The 22098-nt window shown below is 42.3% G+C and overlaps 4 protein-coding genes and 1 long non-coding RNA gene across 7 annotated transcripts; 2 read left to right on the top strand and 3 right to left on the bottom strand.

Annotated features, from left to right (window-relative positions):
• The first annotated feature begins 104 nt into the window (after positions 1-104).
• LOC5505979 (telomere repeats-binding bouquet formation protein 1) lies at positions 105-14123 on the top strand. 2 transcript variants are annotated; one of them, XM_032374350.2, is made up of 14 exons: positions 105-242; positions 326-476; positions 567-695; positions 1492-1617; positions 2225-2285; positions 2757-2887; positions 3699-3821; positions 4300-4458; positions 5478-5621; positions 8803-8873; positions 9418-9478; positions 9951-10069; positions 11322-11534; positions 11995-14123. In XM_032374350.2, the coding sequence occupies exons 2-14, from the start codon at positions 341-343 to the stop codon at positions 12880-12882; spliced, it is 2361 nt and encodes a 786-aa protein (XP_032230241.2). In that variant the 5' UTR covers positions 105-242; positions 326-340; the 3' UTR covers positions 12883-14123. The 2 variants fall into 2 exon arrangements, with proteins under 2 accessions (XP_032230241.2, XP_032230242.2); XM_032374351.2 differs by having other exon boundaries at positions 11322-11487; positions 11995-12241.
• LOC125563160 lies at positions 7421-7980 on the bottom strand. The gene is made up of 2 exons (XR_007308172.1): positions 7706-7980; positions 7421-7573 (listed from the first exon to the last, which is right to left on the bottom strand). It is a non-coding gene; the product is annotated as an uncharacterized LOC125563160 (long non-coding RNA).
• On the bottom strand, positions 14082-22040 carry LOC5505968. 2 transcript variants are annotated; one of them, XM_001626660.3, is made up of 8 exons: positions 21150-22040; positions 20551-20798; positions 20140-20374; positions 19559-19740; positions 18978-19101; positions 18451-18572; positions 15172-16377; positions 14082-14629 (listed from the first exon to the last, which is right to left on the bottom strand). In XM_001626660.3, exons 1-8 carry the CDS (start codon positions 21562-21564, stop codon positions 14282-14284), a joined length of 2880 nt encoding a protein of 959 aa, XP_001626710.3. In that variant the 5' UTR covers positions 21565-22040; the 3' UTR covers positions 14082-14281. The 2 variants fall into 2 exon arrangements, with proteins under 2 accessions (XP_001626710.3, XP_032230239.2); XM_032374348.2 differs by having other exon boundaries at positions 14316-14591.
• Positions 16967-17623, bottom strand: LOC5505980 (late histone H2A.2.2). The gene has a single exon (XM_001626661.3). The coding sequence runs from the start codon at positions 17416-17418 to the stop codon at positions 17041-17043; it is 378 nt and encodes a 125-aa protein (XP_001626711.1). The 5' UTR covers positions 17419-17623; the 3' UTR covers positions 16967-17040.
• On the top strand, positions 17897-18438 carry LOC5505974 (late histone H2B.L4). Its single transcript, XM_001626676.3, has one exon. It carries the CDS (start codon positions 17971-17973, stop codon positions 18325-18327), a length of 357 nt encoding a protein of 118 aa, XP_001626726.2. The 5' UTR covers positions 17897-17970; the 3' UTR covers positions 18328-18438.
• Positions 22041-22098: the final 58 nt, after the last annotated feature.

The raw sequence follows: 22098 nt of genomic DNA, 5'->3' as shown, positions 1-22098 counted from the left end.
CCTAAAAAGTAGTTCTTTAAAATTGAGATAAATTTATTACCAGTGTATGGGTTACCTGTGTCGGAGGGAGGGCTGTCTTTTCATTCGCCGCCGCACGTTCGCATTTGTTTTGACAATTTGCCAGTGTTCATTGAATAAAGGCGAAAAAAAGCTTTTTTCTTACTTAAGTTTGAGAAGCTTGCTATGCTCACATTAGCTCTGAAAACTATATTGCTGCATATAATTCACTAGCTACAAGCACTGTAAGTTATAATTTGTCTCGTTTAATTATCACCTGTCTTTGGTTGGCACTGAATGTGTTTTTTTTTTACATTCCTCTTCCCAGGAAAAGCTCAATACAATGGCGAAGGAAGGAGGAAAGACTCGTGTCTTGGCTGACATGAAGCTTTTATTAGAGTCTGTAGCAGACTCGGAGGAAGAACTACAGAACTGCTCGGAAGCTTTTGCAGCAACTGCAACTTTGCTCCCGCAAAACAGTAAGCTAAGAGTGCTTTTTCTATCGAAAACTAGCTTCGCAAACAAGCATGAAGTTATTTTAGCTTACTACTACAGTTTTCTCCATCTAGGTGTTGCGCAAGACTGTTTTATGGATCTTGGGGGGCTTGAGTTATTTCTTGGAATCGCCAAGAACTCGGAGAAGGAAGATATGAGGAAAACAGCGTTATATATCCTTGCCCTCGCGATAGAGAACAACAGTAAGCATGTATTACCCTTTCATAATATGTGTGATCTTAGGAAAGATCCGTATCGCTCACGAAGCAAATATTCTAGACGCCCCATCCTTCCCAAGAATTCCCACCCTATGGAAATGGCCAAAATTTAGTGTTTGTATGAAAAAAGGGTCAGTATCTCATATAAATTGCCAATAAAAGACCCCAACCCCGGGAATTTCCAATTTCCTAAAATCCATTCAGGCCCATACCCAGGATTTTTCTTGGGAGGGGGGGGGGGGGGGGGGTTCGAAATCCGAAAATGTGGACCTAATCTTTCAGGGGGAGGGGGGTGGGAGGGAGTTTCCGGTTAAAAATCTAACCACCTCTGAAAGAACAAAAAAGGATTCTTTTATGCCTTTCCAGTATCTCCACGTGACGTTTATTGTTGGATTTGGCTACATTTCAGAGTGATCTGGCTTATGATTTACAGTTTTGTATACAAAAAGCACGTCTATTGAGACCAAAAAGTGGACTTTCGGATGTTGTGTGTGTGTGTGTGTGTGTGTGTGTGTGGGGGGGGGGGGGGCGTTTGCACCCCCTGCACCCCCCCTGGGTACGGGCCTGCTATTGGCAATGGAGTCTTTGAAGCAGTCTGTGTTACAGATTGGCCATAAGGGTGTACATGTGCCAGAGTGAAGGCAATACCCATGTGGGACATCATAGGCGCTAAGAAGGGATATTAATATCCATTAATTTTGCATTGGCAACAAATTTCCTACAGAGGATGGTGCTATGTGTCGTCATTCTGATGTCTTTTTTCATGACCTCTCGTGCCTAGGCAAATCAAGAGAAGCGTTAACCAAGCCGAAGATCTTCAAGTTGATCAAGAACTATCTGAATGGCAAGAATACTGTGATTAGGACCACTACAGCATTTCTTCTTGTCTGTCTATCTTCAAACAATGGTGAGTATCACACCATTGTCAATATCAAGGCCCATACCCAGGAGGGTGCAGGGTGTGTGTTCCCACCCCCAACAGCAATAGACATGCTATTTGTAGACAATACTATAAAGCATAAGCGGAATTAAAATAAAAAAGGAATTTTAGATCACTCTGGTGTGTCATAAATCTATAAGACAAACAACTTGTAGTCAAATCTGATAATGAATGTCCCATGGAGATTCTGCAATGGCAGTTCCTTTTTATTCTGTTACCCTGTCAACACCCCCTCCCCCAACAAAAAATTAGGTCCACTTCCCCCCTCCCCTCCCCCCTATGAGAAAAATCCTGTGTAAGGGCCTGGTATCAGTATCAGGACAATGGTCAGTAAGTTAAATTCCTACCCACATTTTTGCCCTGTGAGATTCCTGAAAGGTTTCATTGGACAGTGATCAAAAACAAACTTACCACATGGAAATAAGCACATTGGATGACATTAATGACACAATTGGTTCTCAAGTCCTAAAATATTTAGCTGATCTTCACCAGAAACTGTAGGAGAGTCTACAGACTTAGATCTTGTAGTGCTGTAATATACCTTACTTAATGGTGTATGGTGTTTTATTACCAGGTAGTGCACAAGATATGGTGAGAGACTCAAAATGTCTGCACAAACTCTGTGAGATGTTCAAGTAAGTGACTTGTATATGACTGCTAGTACAGTATATAATAGAAATAGCACTCATTCCCAATACAAGGAAAGGAGTGGGAGTGGCGGCACTATTATATTAGGCTGGTACTACTACCTTCCCCAGAGGGGTACTAAGATGTTTCCATATAGCTAGGGGGGGGAGGGGAGCAAATATATTTTAACCTTGTATTTTAGGGTTTAAAATTTGGAGTCAGGAAATTTTTTCGGGGAAAGGGGTAGGTTTGTATCCTTGGTTTTTTTGGGGAAGCTCATGGGGGTTTGGGATGAGATGGGAGATAAAATTGAAGGTTCTGTTCGACCCCCCTGTGAGGTTTGTAGCTGAGTACCCCCTTCCCCTGGGAGCTCCTTGTCTATGGCATCTTGATAACAAGGATGCTTCCAGGATTTCTCTTAAGGTGGGGCACTGTCACAAAGGAAGGTACTAATATAGAAAGCAATGTCTTGGTTGCAGGGAATGTTTGCCAAGCAGCAGTGTCCAACGTTCTGAAGAGCAGTGGTTTGATAGTATGGATGGGCAGTCTCTTGAGCTTTGGACTACCGTCTGTAGTGCCATATGTGCATCTCTTGTCAACCCGCAAAATGGTACCCACTCACACTCAATATCCATTAGGGATCTTAAGATTTATGATGGCAATTAGACAAGTTATTTCCACCCCAACCTTTGTATCCTACACTTGTATGAGTTCTTCGCCAGACCGTTATTTCCACCCCACCCTTTGTATCCTACACTTGTATGAGGTCTTCCCCAGACCGTTATTTCGACCCCACCCTTTGTATCCTACACTTGTATGAGGTCTTCCCCAGACCGTTATTTCTACCCCACCCTTTGTATCCTACACTTGTATGAGGTCTTCCCCAGACGGTTATTTCCACCCCACCCTTTGTATCCTACACTTGTATGAGTTCTCCTCCAGACCATTATTTCCACCCCACCCTTTGGATCCACCCTTGTATGAGGTCTTCCCCAGACCGTTATTTTCACCCCACCCTTTGGATCCACTCTTGTATGAGATCTTCCCCAGACCGTTATTTTCACCCCACCCTTTGGATCCACCCTTGTATGAGGTCTACCCCAGACCGTTATTTTCACCCCACCCTTTGGATCCACTCTTGTATGAGATCTTCCCCAGACCGTTATTTTCACCCCACCCTTTGGATCCACCCTTGTATGAGGTCTACCCCAGACCGTTATTTTCACCCCACTCTTTGGATCCACTCTTGTATGAGATCTTCCCCAGACCGCTATTTCCACCCCACCCTTTGGATCCACCCTTGTATGGGGTCTTCCCCAGACCGGTTTTTCCACCCCACCCTTTGTATCCACCCTTGTATGGGGTCTGCCTTTGTCTAGGTCTAAAGCTATACATTCTTATAACATTGCCTTGTTTTTCAGAAAGCAACCAGCAGCTTTGTTGCTGCCTCTTCCCGGCAGCCACTCGGGTTCTGCGAAGTACCGCGAAAAGAGAGCTGATCCACCCTGTGATTACTCTGTTGGGAGCGTGTGTTATGGGCAATCGTGAGTAACACGCAGGGGCAGACAATAGGCCATTCAAGCTTTAATCTTGTGCGCGCATAACAACAGAAATCTGCCTCAACTACCAGAATGCAGCGCGCACCTTTTTAAGGTTGCACCAAACGAAGCGCGCGCTGCATGACGGTAGTTGATGTAGGTTTCCATGTCGAGTGATGTGCGTGGATGCGAGCCTCGAGTTACCATGGGCGTTCCTGGGCCGTTTTCCCTTGAAGCCCATCGCCCGAATTCTGCTAATATATGATTTGGCTTTTAAAGAGTAACGAGTCCTAGCTTGGCTAACGATAAACGTCACTGAGCTTCAGGAGAATATTATGTCAAATTGCATAAGGTCATCCCCTGATCGCGCCTGACTCACTACTATGTCGGCCGTTTTCCCAAACATTGAAATATGTTTGTTTTGGTTTAATGCTTTTCTAGATTAATTTTCCCGTTTCTTCATACCTTATCAATACCCAACCAGGTGACTGCCAGACTCGGTTGCGCATTGTTGGCGGGATCCGTGCGTTGATGGAGCTATTGAGAGACGCTCTCTCACAGGACTCAGCTTCGTACGGCGCCAATGATGTCAAGTTTATCGCCCATCTGGTCAGCACCCTTGCCTCTTCGTACTCAGAACATGGTAAGGGAAAGTACATTATTTATCGGGGGGGGGGGGGGGAGGGCTGCTAAGTTGAAAAATGTTTTTGGCTCGATTCCCCTCCCCAATCTAACGCACAAAAATTGGGACTCCCCCGCAAAAAGGCGACCAAAAATTAAGCCCCCCCCCAAGAAAAAAAAAGCTGAAAAAAGCTTTCCCGTTGTGGGGGCTTGGAAATTGATCAGAATACTTGTTGAAAAGTAAGGGCCCTAAACCCTGTATCAAAATTTGAGACCCTCCCGCAAATCGATGCTAAAAAACCAAGCCTTCCCCCAAACATAGCCCCCCCTCCCCCGTTAAATAATGAGCCTTTCCTGATTATTCATAAGGCTGTATTTATGTAGTAATTTCCAAAAGCTAAACTGATACGACAAAACCTGTAAATAGGCCACCGGAGGGTTTGGTTGGGGGGTGGTTCTTCCCATGTCGACCTGACAGGGATGCTCGTCGTATTAGGGGTCAAAATCGAGTCTCAGGTATTTGTAAGGGGTTATCTGAGTGAAAATAGACTTTTCTATTGGAAATGGTGTTTTTAGGGGTAATTTCTGCTTCTTGGGTCTTTTTGGGTCAGAATCGAGCTTCAGGTATTTGTTAGGGGGTATCTGAGTGAAAATAGACTTTTCTATTGTAAATGGTGTTTTAGGGGTAATTTTTGCTTCTTGGGCTATTTTGGGTAGCAATTTTTTGGTGCGCAGGTATTTTGGGGGGTATTTCTCGAAATTCCCGACGAGAACCCTTGTACCTGAAAGGGCTGCACAGTGTGCCTTGCCTTGGGTACCAGAGGCTCCAAGCTTCAACCAAAGAGCTGCGATCTGGCAACAAACACTAAGCTCATCAGTCTGTTGTTGCCGGTTCTCGGCTGATTTCCCAAAAGGTACTCCGATGTAAAAGAACCTATCAGCCTGGTCTTGAAAATACTTATACGTGGATATTTACTGTTTCGCCATTATTGCGATACACAAATCGTCGTTAACCATCAAATCTGTTTATTGCTTTCAAAGCCATCAATCGAAGCGATGTGGGGGATCTCGGAATCGTTGAGTTGTTAATGAAAGGCATGTCAATCAACTGCAACCATAGCAACACGTTGGATCGCTTCCGAATGCAGAGTGTCATTGGTTTGTCAAGTGTGGTGGATGGATGTGGTGAGTGTAAAACATGTCTTAAAGAATGGCTTTCAGCCACTCGTGCTCTTGTTTACTTTTAAAAATGCAAAGTATTCCATTTCAGCTCTCGAATTTGCCGTTCGTTTGGTTTGACCACTTGCGAAACGATACACAAATGGCTGTAAACCTTTTGAGTTTTTTTGCTCGTGTTTTTTGCGCCGTAGTTGTCTTTGACTGTTTATAAGGTTGTTCTATTTTTGCACAAAAATAAAGTTAATTTTTTTCCTTCTATGTAAATAAAAGCCAAAAACGCCCAAACAGAGCGAGAAAATAATTGTGATTGTTTTGTTATTGGTTGTTTAAGTAATGCTCCGTGTAAGAACTACGGTGAATCGATAGGTCCTGCGGCAATAGGGGTTCGTTATCTTTTTAACTAATCTAATTAATATTGCTATGCTTATTGGTTCAAGACGCTCTGCCCGCCGAATTTGAACTTTGGAGTCACATTTCTCTGAAATAAGTGCTCTTGCACTCATATTCATTAGGGGGCTTAGGTTCGAAGTAAGAAAGCTTTCAACCTTTGCATTTTTGTTAAAATCGTATGTTCGGAGCATGGAGAAATCTCTTTCGGATATCTGCTAATAGCTTTTTATACTTCACTTATTACAATTTTGCGCTTTGTCTCTTGCCAAAGCAAACATTCCGCTGGCTAAACGTGTGAAAATACGGTCTCACATTTCCAAAAGCCTGTTAGTGCGGTAGAATTTAGCTTTCCAAAGAAAGTCACTTTTTCTTTCAAAGATTTTTGACAACGATTTTCATGTTAAGATTGACAACTAAAACGATTCACGCCTTTAAATAAAGTTACCAATTTTGCTTTATTCGATCCTCAATACAACTATTATCGCATACAAGCCACAGCAATAAAGTTTACTGGAATTCACAGTAGTAGCAGTCCTCTAATTATTATTTCATCGACACAGCCAGAACGCACAATATTTTCTTAAAACAAGCCGCAAGCAAGGTTTGTTCCATAAGCTCATTGATGAAGTCGAGAGTGTCCAGCTTATAATCGGGGTCTCCGTCTTCGATACATAGTAGGCCATGAGGACTCACGGAAAATTTCTGCGAAGAAATTGTAATTCTTCTGGCTCCAGACGGGCTGCATTTATATTCACTTTTTCTTTCAGCTTTTTGCATCCGCATAAGCATTCCACTGCTCTTACTGACAATTGCGGGTTATTGCTGATATTTATATTTTACAATCTTCTAAAAAAATATCTTCGCTTCACCAAACGCCGTATCTTCTACTTCAATGCATCTATGTCCTTTGGTTCTATGTCCCTTAGTTTAGTTGATGCTTTCACGAGTCGTACAGCATCAACTGATGACGGCAAAATTTGCCCTAGTGCAGAGGTTTCCTCAATGTCCTGTAAAAAAAGTACACACAAACTTAAGATTCCTTCTCAACTTCATTTCTTGAATATCAGAACTTATAAAAAATACAAGGCAACTACAGTCAACTCCCTCAGAAGCAGACACGTCAGGAACTAAAAACAGTGTTACAAGGGCTGTCAGCTAATGAAAATGAAGAAAGACATTGTTGCTTACAATTCTTTCACTTAGACGGGAGTTTGCTGTACCTCAATTTCAGGGTGTCAAACCCCAGGATGTCTCGCTACATTCAAGGAATACATTCGGGCTTGTTGGTATTTACATTTCACCCAGCTTATAAATCAGGCTCACATAACTTATATTTACATATTCACATCGTAAACTCAAATGACAACTTCCCGTAATAAAACTCTTTAGTAAAATAGAACGAGTAAAATATTTCGTTCCCTTCTGAACCAATTATTTGTCTCTCAAGTACTTATTGACCTATGAATTTTTTACCTGGAATGGTTCTAACGCGGCTTCAGCGCGCTGGTCTCAGAGGTTTCCGGTTGGAAAAACACGCTGGAACTTGAGGGAGTTTCATCTCTACAGCTCTGCAATTTTGATTTTCGAAATAAATAACAAATTGAAAAGGAGGATCGAGACTGGTCAAGACAGTACAGAAACAGCAGAATCTATACGGCAAGCGACAGAACATTGACTTTGAGAAAGATCATTTTTCTCACCTCGTGTGAAGTTTTCATGCGTTTGTTTCCAAGCTCCAAATCGACTCGCTGTCGACAGTATGTACAAATGCTTCTAGACCAGCCCTTTTTGCCTTTGTCATCTAGCTCCAAGAAAACTTTCTCTACTCTGTTCGCCTTTCTCAGGGACCTCTGTTCCACATCTGAAGGCTTACTGCCACACCAAGCCTCGTGGTTTGGGCAGCAACATGCCTGCCTTTTGAACACCATAACAAGCTTTTCTAACTTCTCGGACAAAGTTTGCAAGCAAACAGAACTCAAAGCGTTTCTTTAAAGTATATACAATAGATTTTCAAACTACGAAGAGATAATGAATAGCGAGAGACTTGTCTTAATATATCGAGGAGGAAGCATGTAGAATTCAAAATGGCGACGTGAGCGCTAGGTCGGAAATGTAACTTCCGAACATACGATTCGGACAAAACTCGGGGATAAGTCGTAACAATGCAACCTTTGTTTTATTCTTAATTTAAATGTTTGTCAATCAATGGATAAGATACGGAAAACACCCGAAGATGTATTTTAGCCAATCAGAGGGCAGGATTTTACTGAAGTTTTATAGCTACTTCTGCGCATGCGTTGCCGCAGGGTACCGTAGTTCTTACACGAACCATTACTTAAATTCCGATTGGTTGAATCTACTTATATATTTTTTTCAACAACATGTGGGCATCTCTTAAAGCCCTTGTTATTGTTTTCAACCAATATTATAAGATAAATCATGGAAAAAATATCAAAATAACCACCTACAGATAAAATCTTATACATCATTTCCCAAATACAATCGAAAATATTGCAACAGCCCCTCCAAATCAGTCGATGGAAATGGATACTTTCTCACACTTGGTATTTTCCTAGGATGACAAAATAGCGGCCGATAGAGGCTCTTTAATTTTTTTGGGAGCGCTCAGACTCGTTCCAAGTAAACTTTTGGACTTTTTGGAACTCTTATTAGGGAGGGTACGATTTTAACGAGTGAGGCTTGTGGCAGGTTTCCGTCCATTTACCAGGGAAACAAAAAAAAACGCGTAGAAAAGAGAAACCATAACGTGATGAACATGACGTTATTTGTTTTCCAGACGCTAACCAGCAGCGATTCCTGGCAATTGATGGTCCTGCCATCATGGTACAAGTGCTGACGTGCAGCCAGGTAGCGTGGTGACGAGCCCTGGTAGCCAAACCTTTGTTGGTATTTTTATTCACAATTTTGGAAGACAAATAATTTGAAGAAATCTCGAAGTAACCATCTAAAAACACACAAAGTTAAAAAATTTATCGCAATAGCTTTCCAAAATCAGTCGATGGATATAGATGTTTCTCACATTTTAGTATTTTGCTGGTATGGCGCCTGAAAGATAGAGCCTATGTGGGGTGAGATGATAGGGGAATCTTTTAAGTTAACCAAAATCGGCGTTTTTATTTCCTCGATTTAATTTGGACAATATTCATTAACTCTCTTTTTGTAATAAAAAAAAATTGCGTTTATCAAACAAACATATGTTTTCTTAAAAAGAACCTGTATCTTACTGATTTGTTTAGGCTATAGGTTTTATTTTTATGTGGATATAGTTGATTAACGTTCTCACATTTTAGGTAAATTGCGTGTTTCTAGTGCTTTACAAGTGAGCGGATCAAAACGTATTTATAATCTCTTAATATTTGTGATACTCTCTTTCGTCTAATTATTCGATTAGGACCCTGATTTCAAGAGACTAGCGACCTTCGTGCTGCACTGTTGCCTGGTGAAACCGAAAGGTATGACACTCCGACACCCTAATCGGACTATGATGCTCAAACCCTTTTTGTCGACGTACACGTTCTGCTGTGACGATATGCCCACCTGTATGCTCGTGTAGCTCTCAGCTTCTAATAAGCGTCCCGGTTCAAATACGCGCCACTCATCAGGCGCAAAACATTGCAGCCAACCCCCCCCCCCCTCCCTCAAACAAGTGTCCACAGCACAAAATACATACAAAGATGACCATGATATGCTTTTAGCACCCAAAGTTACTTGTTTCTATCATCGAACAATAAAAGAGTCGTATTTGTGAAATATCTTACTGTCGACGGTTTAGCTTGGGCTACAGGTATTCCACTAAAGCTGAAGTCTTAACTTTGATTTATGCACCCGCCTTGAATAAGCAGCCCCTCGCATAAAAACAATAAATAACAAATAAATGAAATGAGCACCAAGGCTGGTAAACAAGCATTTACGGGATACTCATAGGTGACAGTGAAGTAGACGAAGATGACGTACTCATGCTCGCTGCTGCAGGCCAGGCGAAACAGATGTGCAGTTTGACGAGGCAGGCACAGAGAGATCCTTTACAACCTGATGTAGACAAGGTATCAAGCGCCATCAAGATCACAATCGACATAAAAATCGACACATTTCCACCAGCAGCATAGTCACCATCCAATAGGGAACCTGCGCTAAGAGATCACGTGACTGTTTCGGTGGCAAACTGGCGCGCGCTCAGGCTTTTAGCGGCAAAACAACAGCAACAAAAAGGAAATTATTCAGTCGATATTCAGCGCTTACGAAAAAAACAGAATTCTTTTTTTTTCAGAGAGGGTTTAGTTTCATTCAAAATGTTTTTCCTTCGTTCTTTGGTGTGACTGGCACATTCTTTTCAGATTTTTTTGTTCGATTATTTTGTTTTGAATTTGCCACCCAGAAAGGTCAGCTAATCTCTAAGCGCAAGTTTCCTATCATCACAACCACCACCACCATCATCATCATCACAGAACGTGGTAGAACTGTTGCTAGCGATCAGAAATCTTTTTTACATCACACTCCAACAAGCACGTGGTAGAACTGTTGCTAGCAATCAGGAATCTTATTCACAGCACACTCTACAAGCACGTGGTAGAACTGTTGCTAGCAATCAGGAATCTTTTTTACATCACACTCCACAAGCACGTGGTAGAACTGTTGCTAGCGATCAGGAATCTTATTCACAGCACACTCTACAAGCACGTGGTAGAACTGTTGCTAGCGATCAGGAATCTTATTTATAGAGCACTAAACAAGCACGTGGTAGAACTATTGCAAGCGATCAGGAATCTTATTCACAGCACACTCCACAAGCACGTGGTAGAACTGTTGCTAGCGATCAGGAATCTTATTTATAGAGCACTAAACAAGCACGTGGTAGAACTGTTGCTAGCAATCAGGAATCTTATTTACAGCACACTCCACGCAGCACGTGGTAGAACTGTTGCTAGCGATCAGGAATCTTATTTACAGCACACTCCACGCAGCACGTGGTAGAACGGTTGCTAGCGATCAGGAATCTTATTTACAGCACACTCCACGCAGCACGTGGTAGAACTGTTGCTAGCGATCAGGAATCTTATTAATAGAGCACTAAACAAGCACGTGGTAGAACTGTTGCTAGCAATCAGGAATCTTTTTTATAAGAGAGCACTAAACAAGCAGTGACAGAACTGTTGCTAGCAATCAGGAATCTTATTTACAGCACACTCCACGCAGCACGTGGTAGAACTGTTGCTAGCGATCAGGAATCTTATTTACAGCACACTCCCCGCAGCACGTGGTAGAACTGTTGCTAGCGATCTCTTCTGTCGCCAACAGGGTTCTCTTCCAGGTCTTCCATGTCAGACACCACAAGTATCTCATAGAGGTATTGCTAGCGAGCAGAGACTAATGGAGACGATCCGTAAGCAGCACGAGCTGGTCAGTCGATTGGAGAGCAAGATTAACGATATGGAGCTTAGAGCGGGGCTTAGTCGAGCTGGGGGTGAGAGCGTGAAGCCTAGCAGGGCGATGAGACATCGAGATTATGAGGTAAAAGATCTTATGATTTAAAGCCGCATTGTCACCAGTTTACTTCCGGTCGATTACGTAACAATCTCCGATGATTTTTAACGGAAAACGCGAAAAATATTTTAAAACATTGAAAGCAGTGTGTTTATTGGAAGTTTCTTTGAGGATGTGATTGATAATTTAGAGCGCATGGCCTGTTTTATATATCGGATTTTAATAGATTCTTTTGTCTTTTAACGGTTGAGGTTTCCGTCGGACCTCCGGAAGTCTTCGTCCTTACTTAAGGTCCCTATTACCATATTTATAATCATCATATTCATCATAACCACCAGTCACTATCAACTGTGCTAGGACTATAATTATCTTCATTATCAAACCTTGTTATTGTTTCTTTCCAAAACTTTTTAAATTATTAAGACCATCAAATTGGACTCCGTAAACTACATGTAATTTGATAACAACTATCCACGATTATTTTTAGCATCTCGTCGATACCGAATCAAACCGAAACGATGCATGCCACACCAGGCGGCTCCAAAAGCAAGCTATCAACAACACCCGAGAAATCACCACACAATATGAACCCAATGAAAGTGCGAACATGCATGACCAACAGTCCGCCATAGGGAAAGCACCCATGATCACCAAACAGCCAAAAGCTTCAAATATCCGCAAAGGCATGAGCCGTATTGCTGAAACAAGAGTCATGGCAGAAGAACGGCCAATGAGAAAAGAACAGCTTGATACTGAGACAGACGAAAGTCAAGGAAGTGTATTCAGTCTTGCGCGGGATGCTCAGGAGGGGTCCAGGGGGCACCACTCCCTCCACGAGGAACAGGAGATAATGGAGCTGGAGGAAGTACAGTTTAGGGGCCGTCTTGGCACTCTTAAAGAGCTGAGCATACAAGGTCACCAGAAAAGCAAAATATATGAACAAACGACGATAAAGGAGACAGACCCGAACGAGGGACGGGATCGATGGATCTCCCGTCGCCAAACCGAGAATGAGAAAACCCAACGTCATAATATGGAGATAAGGAGCAAACGCGTAGAAGTATCCACTAAGGATAATGCAATTGAAAACTTCCCAACGCAAAATACCAACCATGGAAGGTCTGCCAAGATGATTGACCACAACGCGAATATTAGTTCCTATGGCAACTGTTGCCAGGGTGATACGCCGAGTGTGCGCTCCGTTTCCACGCAATGCGAGTTCTCGTACGACAGTCAGGACTATGATGATTACGATGGGCATCATAGTGGATACGCTTCATCCTCGGATGATTCCAGTGACTACGAGTGTGGATGTTCAAGTGATGCCGAGGTTGTTATGATTACGAGCTGTACTCTACACAAGCTGTGCCCGTAATTTTCAACATGCCGCAACAAAGTTATTATCAAGACTCTGGATCCGACATGCGTGACACTAGGTTGGACTTGTGTGACCCTGGATCCGACATGCGTGACACTGGATCCGACATGCGTAACACTAGATCCGACATGTTTAACACTAGGTTCGACTTGTGTGACCCTGGATCCGACATGCGTGACACCGGATCCGACATACGTGACACTAGATCCGACATGTGTAACACTAGGTTCGACCTGTGAGACCCTTGATCCGACATGCGTGACACTGGATCCGACATGCGTGACACTAGATCCGACATGTGTAACACTAGGTTCGACTTGTGTGACCCTGGATCCGACATGCGTGACACCGGATCCGACATGCGTGACACTAAATTCGACATGTGTAACACTAGGTTCGACTTGTGTGACCCTGGATCCGACATGCGTAACACCGGATCCGACATGCGTGACACTGGATCCGACTTTGTAACACTAGATTCGACTTGTGTGACCCTGGATCCGACATGCGTGACACCGGATCCGACATGCGTGACACTGGATCCGACTTTGTAACACTGGATTCGACTTGTGTGACACAGCATCCTACTTGAAAGACACTGTGGTTTGGGTTTTATATTGAATATTGAATAATCTTGTCATTTTGGAAAGTAAATTTTCTGTGTTGTTTACTTCTTTAGAAATGTAATAGAGGTGTAGGATGGGTTGAATTTCAGACTATTCAAGTGGATTTATTTTCTTACTGAAATCTTATTTGCATGGCGGCACTAAATCATTCGTCAGGCAAGTCGGACCCAGTGTAATCTCCTGCGAAATCGTTCTGACCGGTCACGCAAGGCGTTTGAGCTCAAGCGCATAGAGTGACAGGCCAGAACGACTGACCAGGAGACTAGGCACAGAGTCTATGGATGAATCCTGATTGGTCATCAGCAAATGATTCCAGTGATGTGAGTATCGTAAAAAAGCAGCACAGTAAACACAGCAGATGATTCCAGATTAGTTAGGTTATTAAGATTAGCAGGTTATTAAGGTGCAGCATTTACTAATTCAGAGACAGACATCTGTTTCTTCACACCGAAGAATTTCGATAGATTTCTATCCGATTTTTCCATAATTTTAGGATTATTCATTAATGTTTTCTGAACATCTCATAGATTAAGTTTGGCATATTAATTGTTTCATTAATTTCACACAGCATGCATGTAATATGAATGTTTATTAAAATAATGTTGTGCTGTTTTCTGACAGTATTTCAGAATGACACCACCAAGCATACGGAATTAAATAAGACACGCTTGAGGTTCACTAGTCCCTCATTAGGGTGCAGTAGCACTATTGTACTTTAGTATGTAGACGAGACCTGACTGCGTGACAAAACGCCAGTTCAGATTGCGTGACTACACCAAATCAGACTTCCTGTTTCTCCAGGACGACCCAGACGAGAACACTGGTTTGTGACTCGCCCCAGGCCTTTGTGTGCGAGGTGGTCGTGGTGGTAATGTACTGGGAGCTAGTAGGCGAACTTGGGTTCCGCTGGAAAATTTCCGCACCGGACTGGGAGGGGTATTGGGCGTGGCGCTATGGGGGTATGCCCCGCGTTTGGCGATTGGGCTGGGGGGAGTACCAGGCGTGGAGGTGTACATATTTGGAGTGGACTGTGTTCGTGAGATGGATCTTCTGGTGGGCGGAGGCTGTGTCCACGTGTCCCTGATTATATCCATAGGTTGATTTGGTAAATAGCAAGTCTGGAAGAGTCATGAGAAACATATAGCAATTACACAGCAAGATTGATTGGCATTGAAGTATTAACGATTCTTTACAAGGGTCAAAATGGTAGGATCTCTTTATTACTACCAAAAAGAAAACAAACTATGATTCCCCCTAAAAGCTGGTCTCCATTTGATCGGTTTGACCGGAGCTGGTGCAATAAAGCGAAAAAATAAAAATCCTTGTTCTGAGTTTCTAAAACAATAAAGTATTCTCTTACAACGCAACGGCCTCGATCGTACCAAATATGTGCAAACCAGCTCAAAGATAGGGCGTTGGCAACAGCAAACGTATCCCACAGAGATAAAACTTTGGGTGTGGTGGGCGAATTTGAATGGATGACTTATAAGAGACTGAATCACCCTTGACTGTTGACTTTCTTCCTCCATAACCCCACAACCCTCCACCCCTCCTACAAGCAAAAGGTCAACACCTGTGGAACTCTGTCCATTATACTTATACTGTCCATTATACATTATACTGTTTTTGCCCAATCAAGGAGAGCAAGATATCAACTTACTGTATTATCTTCCGATGCCATTTTCCTTAAGCTTCGTACAGGTCTCTTTTCCCTATGCAACTGTCCCACTACACCTGGTGTCCACGTGCACACCCCGCCCGCTTTTCGAAAAGTGGGGGAGGACGGCTGTTCATTTGTTAGCTGAGGAGAACGCTGAAGCTGTTTCACCAAAGGACTTCTACAAGCGTCGCCTGCATTAGCGGGAGAATTCGCTTGACCTTTAGTGGCCCCAGTCCAATCCATTGAGGAACTCCGCTCATTAGAGGATGGTGTCTCACTTCTAGCTCTTCTAGAGAGTGGTTGTTTAGTCACTGCTCTCTCAACCTTTTTATTATCCTCAGAGAATCCGATAGTTACATTTCCAATGACTGGAGTATTTCCTTTAGAATGGTCGTCATCTCGTATTTGTCTCGAGATAATCATTGGCTTTCTCCCTGCTGATAATTTCCTGGATTTTGGTCGATCTGGTTTCACCGTTTCAACACGACTTTGGAGAGTTTCTTTTTCTTCTTGAACCTCAGCGATCAGTTCTTCGTTCTTGCTAGCTTTCATTATCCTTTGTGACTGTTTTGATGGTTTCTCTTCTTCAATCTTGGACAATGTAGCTTCTATCTTGGCAGGCTTTTCCTCATTTGAACCAGTCGCACTCGCAGAGACAGAGGCACTCCAATCGGGAGAAACTCCAGTGTTCTGTTCTTTCATATCAATATCAGAAGTTGTGTTTTCCTCGTCTTGTTCATAACAGCAAATATTACTTCCAATAAGATTTTCTATAGCTTCTGACAACTCTGCACTTTCTTTCACAGCTTGTTTATCGAAAAAATGCTCCGTGTTATCCGCTTTTTGAGAATCACTTTCATTTGATGGCTTTTCTTCCTTTGGTGGTGATGATTTTGGGTTGATTTCTAGAGCGGATATTGTAGAACAAGGTCTTTCCCCGATCACGTTCCCGCAAAAGTCCACAACAGTCTCTTCCAATGGATAATCCGTATACATATCGTCATCACTTACGTCACAAGATATGTGATTTCCGACGCCCTGCGCAGTAGCTTCAGGATCATCATTTTGATTTGACGTAACTGGGTATGTTGGTGTAACCGGTTTTTCAGGTTTGAGAGATGGGGGTAGAGGGACAGCGTTTACATTCGGAGGCTTTGTGTACGAGCCAGATACAATACAAGCGACGTGCCATGACCCACAAGATACCTGATAAAGCAATGGGACAATAATGTGAGAGAAACAATCAAAGTTCAAGACCCTGGCCACTACTATGATTGATACCAACGCAACCAACCCCCTTACTTGCTTTTGATCGTTTCGGCTAATTTACAACCAAAAATTGCCGTAATTCCTTCACACAAAGCAAGACAGAAATCATGTGCTAATAAACCAAGAGAGCATTAGATATCTTATGCTCTCTTGAATAAACTGATTAAAAACAAACATTATTTGGCTTTGTAAGAAATAAAAAAACACGAACAGCAGCCCTTCTAGAAAACAGTCCAGTGCGCGTCTTCCAATTAAAATAGAAAAAAAGAGTTTTGCCTTCGGAAGGGGGAGGAGGCCGGGTCGTACACAGGCATTCCATGCGTTGGTATGGATACCATAAAACGGCCACAACTACGAACAACTTAAATCTGCGATATTGAGGTATAACTGACGCGAAATAATTCCGTTTGTTTTGCTCGAAACAATCCAGGGATATTTCTAGAGACAAACAATCCACTCATTTTGACCCCCTCCCCATAACAAAAAAAAAAAAAAAACGATAGTTCATGTAGCAGAGGCAATAGAATAACAATGATCAAACACTTTTATTACAAGTGGTGGCTCCTAAAAGAGCCGTTGTTTGTCTGAACAAGTTCATGTTCACTTGTGTTTCTTTTCGGACTTCTTGGGCAAAAGCACGGCCTGGATGTTGGGCAGCACACCACCCTGAGCGATGGTGACACCGTGGAGCAGCCTGTTCAACTCCTCGTCGTTCCTGACGGCCAACTGCAAATGACGAGGGATGATCCTGGTCTTCTTGTTGTCGCGGGCAGCGTTGCCGGCCAACTCGAGGATTTCAGCGCTCAGGTACTCGAGCACAGCGGCCATGTAGACCGGAGCGCCAGCACCAACACGCTCGGCGTAGTTACCTTTGCGAAGAAAACGATGAACTCTGCCAACGGGAAACTGAAGACCGGCTCTTGCAGAACGAGACTTGCCTTTAGCGCGGGATTTACCGCCTTTTCCACGTCCGGACATTTTGGCAAACGAATTTTAATTCTTACACTTTTTATCACAGGGTTTAGAGAACGGAATATGAGAGGATTTTGAAGAGAGCGAGCTTATACTCCAGATTGGATCGAAATGCGCCAATCAGAAAATACCATTACATTTGTATGGGTTTTAGAGCCTGTTTTCTCTTACGTGAGCTATAAAATAAACCAATACAAAATTGTCATTTTCGATCCGGAAACCATTTCGCCGTTTGCCGCGGATTTTCCTCTCCCCCGCTTACACAACCAATCACAAACCCGGGATTTCGACCCGCAAGCCATTTTACTGTTGACGTATAACTAACGAATAAAAATCTGGGATTTCGATCCTAATGTATTTTACCTGTTTCCTTTGAGGTAAGACATTATTTAGACCAATCAACAAAGAGGACTTTCGATCCGAAAGCCAGTAAAATGACAAAGAGGAATTTCGATCCGCTTCCTCTCATATAAATAGTAGGCAAACACGAGTGACCATTAGTCGAGCAAAGGTTGAAACTCAAACTATTCGTTGACTAGAAACTTTAGAAACGTAGAGATGCCTCCAAAAGTCAAAGCAGTAAAGAAGGGCGGGAAGAAGCAGGCCGGAGACAAGAAGAAGAGAAATCGTAGACGCAAGGAGAGCTATGCTATCTACATCTACAAAGTCCTTCGTCAAGTTCACCCCGACACCGGTATCTCGAGCAAGGCCATGGGCATCATGAACTCGTTCGTGAACGACATCTTCGAGCGCATCGCTGGTGAAGCTTCCCGCCTGGCGCACTACAACAAGAAGTCCACCATCTCTTCCCGAGAAGTCCAAACGGCCGTTCGTTTGCTTCTCCCCGGTGAGCTTGCCAAGCACGCCGTGAGCGAGGGAACCAAGGCCGTCACCAAGTACACCAGCAGCAAGTGAACGGCACAATCCGTGCTGCACCAAACAACGGCTCTTGTAGGAGCCACACTTTTGTAAAAGTGAATGCTCATGGCTCTAACCAGTTTACTGTGTAAAGTTGAATAAACATGGGTATGTCAATACCTTATTGGCTCTCCATTCACCTATGTCCACTTCATACGGCTCAAACTGAAAATGTCTAATTCCCTCATCTTCGCGAATGACATGACTGGAATTTTGTCCCCACATGTAGAGCTTGCCATTATCTATCGATTGGAGAAGAAAAGTAAAATAGTGCTTTTTATCTAGAACAGGGAATGTGCTTTAGGTTTGACATCCTATTATAGTAAACTGTTTTCCATTAAAACGAACGGTTTGTGGCCTCTTTCAGACAGTTTTTAAACTGTCTTAATAGACGGTATAGAAAATAAAAAAAATGTATATCCTGTGTAAGAGACACTCACCCTTGAGGTGTGGTTGTTAATATTATTCCAGCTCTCAAATCAATGGTACAATTGATCCTATCGGCCAACTTCAATAATAAGAAATGTGTAAAAGCTATTCCCAATCCATCGAGAATCCATGGATTTATCCATGCAAGAGCTAGCCCACTAAGGGAGGAAATCATACTGGTTAGGTGGGGGCATGAGTCAAACATTGTTTTCCTATACCTGTGACAGCAGCAGAGGTATTCTCTCCCACAGAGATGTCCTGCACTCTACCCTGAAGGAAAGGGTGTTTGACCTCCAATGGCGAGCTAAGAAACTTGATACCTGATCCATGGCCAAGTTGACCCTAAAATAAAATAAAAAATGGGACTTAAAATTCAACTTTATCAGGAAAAAGTGTACTTATATATCATTATCAATAAAAAAAGATAAAAAAATATAGACATTTTTGTAAATAGCAAAGACTACTAAATGGCATCTCAGATAACATCTGTCTCAAATAACAAAATAATGCTGAAGAAAATAATAGAGTTGAACTCCCAGTTTTTGCTGATTCTATTTATTACTCTGGTTCAAGGAAAAAACTACTTGTTGGTATTTTGTATGCTTTCTGTGTTATGCATCTGTCTCATGGGCAATGCATATCTTTGTTATTTATTGCCTTGGGATAATTTGTGATATGCTGTGTAGCCAGTGTGTCTATCTCTCTCAACAGATATCTGTCTGTATGTGTATAACATGTATGTGTGTGTATGATTATCTGTCTGTACCCTGTCTTTCAGGTCTCCCTTGTTGTCACTTACTTCATAGTTATTACCAACAGTGAGTAGCCTGCCATTGTGTAGTAAAATCATTGAGTGAGAATCTCCCCCTGACAATGCCTTCACACAACTGTCTGTGCTAGTGAAGATGTTCTCTGGACTCAGTAGATCTTCTCTAGCACCACAAGCTTTGCTGTACCCCCATGCCCACACCTGGCCTTGTACTGCAAACAACACAGAAAAATAAATAATAAATAATAAATAATAGGAAGGTTTTATAGATGTGACAACGCTTATGTTAAGCATTTTGTTCTGTAGTGGCTCCTATATAATATTAGTTATGGCATTGATGGCATGGCTGTGAAAAGGGACCCATCTACTTCTTACTTAGTATACCATTTTTCATTAGGTATTTCCACTAGTTTGGAGTGTTACTAGACCTTTAGCAGACCTTTCAGTTGATGATTGTTTTTGTTAGGGATAAATGTAAACACACTGACATCCCCTGGTATCATTCCTTCTGCCTCACAACTAAAGAGCTTTTGTTACTCCTGGTAAAATATGTGAGCTAGGGAAAAAGCAAATGTGTAAAATGATAAACTCCACACATCTCCACCACTTACCATCTGCAGCCAGACAGTGACTGTTGCCACAGGCTACAACAGTTACACCTGTGAGATCTGGGACATTCTGTATGCAAAAAGTGTCAGTCTTATTGCCAATGCCAATCTGTCCTCTATTGTTGCATCCAACAGCAGCGACATGACCATTGGAGAACAAGAACAAAGAGTGTCTGGAGCCACACGCCACTTGAAGAACTTTACGGTTGAAGAGAGTATCAACATAAATTGGCTTTAACTGAAAGATATACAAATTTTGATATGGGGTTACAAATCTGGAATTTTCAATTTTTCATTAGAAGGGTAGCTTGCCCCATGTTAGTTACAACTGATTCTAAATATGATTAAAACAACTCATCAATATGTTTGATATCAAATGCAAGAATAATATTCCAAATTGTTACCCCCAAATACCTGGTTGTCTTTGAAGTCAGGTTTCCTGAAGTCATACCCTAGTTGGGCACTGTAGTTGTTACCAAAACTAAAACACTCTCCCTCTTCTGTCCACACAAACGAGTGCCTGGTTCCACATGCCACGCCTTCTATTCTGGTCCCAGGGGTGACTCCAAGGGGTACTAAATGAGGCTGAAGGGTTGTGTTTGTTGAGCCAATACCAAGCTGACCACTGTTGCCATTCCCCCAGCTGAAGAGACGACCATCTCCTGTAAACATCAGAATTTTATCAGAATTTTAGGCCATCAAAGGTGAAATGAAACAATCTTAGTCTGTTCAAGGGTAGATAGACATGGAGTGGCAATTAAGTAGTGAAAAAAAAGAAATCAGAGGAAGACAAAGAAACCATAATCATTATGGCCCAGAACTACTTCTCCCGTGATTACTATTCGTTTGTTATTAAAAAAGGGAGGGGGTGAGAAAAGTGAGGGCTTAAAAAAGTGTAATATACAAAGAGGGGACCTAAACTAAAATTTTGTGGTTCTGGAAAATTATTTATCACAAAGTGCCCTCCAATATTCAAATTATGAGTAATCCCTTAGACGTGTGTTTAACAGTACCTGTGATGACCAGGGTATGGCTCGACCCGCAAGCAATATGTGTAACCTGTCCGTCCTGTCCGACTAGCAGTGGGTTGAACAAGCCGCTACTGATAGGAACATCATTGCAATGACCATGTCCATGCTGGGCAAACTCACCACAGCCCCATGTTATAAGGAAACCCTCAAAAAGAGGACCAGAATTTTTTATCACACGAGGCAAGGGGTCTGGGTTTTCTTGATCATCTTCTTCAGCATCCTCCAATCCCTTCAGATCCGGCCGAAGTGAGTCTTCTTCTTCGTCGTCTTGAATATGAAGGTTGTGTTTGTTTTTCTCAAGCTTCGGCTCGTCTTTCTTTTCGATCAAATCAATCCATTCTTTGTTCTGGTCTGGGTCTTCCGATTCCGAAAACTCCTTTATTTCCACGACTTCCATATCATCATCTTTATTATATTTTATATATATAAATATATAAAAAAACAATTCTAAATTTGGAAATTGTTTGGAAACAATTTTTGAGTTGCAACGCAAATTCTTACTATTTCGATAACCAACTCCATTTTAAACATTAAACGGTGGCTTTTAAGGTGACCAGCTTATGAAGCTTGAATAGTTTCCTAGATTTTTGAGATCTTCAATAAATACTCATCTTTCGAAGTTGTTTTCGTTACTACGGCGTCAAGAGGCAATAAACGTTCGGTCCTTTCACTTTCACGGCAGTTTTCATACAAATTACTCCCAAATTTGCGCCCTTTGTGTTACCATCACAAGTTCTTCGCTTAAAATGATATTGTTCTTATAGTATATTGGCTTTTATACGGCAATAAGATTGCATATATCGTGACAATCCGTGACAAAGTTTTGACTACCCGCCATTTTAAACTGTTGTGTTTACGTTGATGTCTCGGAAATAGATCGGGTAAATCCCGGAAGGCTCTCGTGGATCACATCAAGAGTAAAAATAAATGT

The sequence above is a fragment of the Nematostella vectensis genome, chromosome 5, assembly GCF_932526225.1.
Source record: "Nematostella vectensis chromosome 5, jaNemVect1.1, whole genome shotgun sequence".
Lineage (NCBI taxonomy): Eukaryota > Metazoa > Cnidaria > Anthozoa > Actiniaria > Edwardsiidae > Nematostella > Nematostella vectensis.
This window is presented reverse-complemented; position numbering and strand designations above follow the sequence as displayed.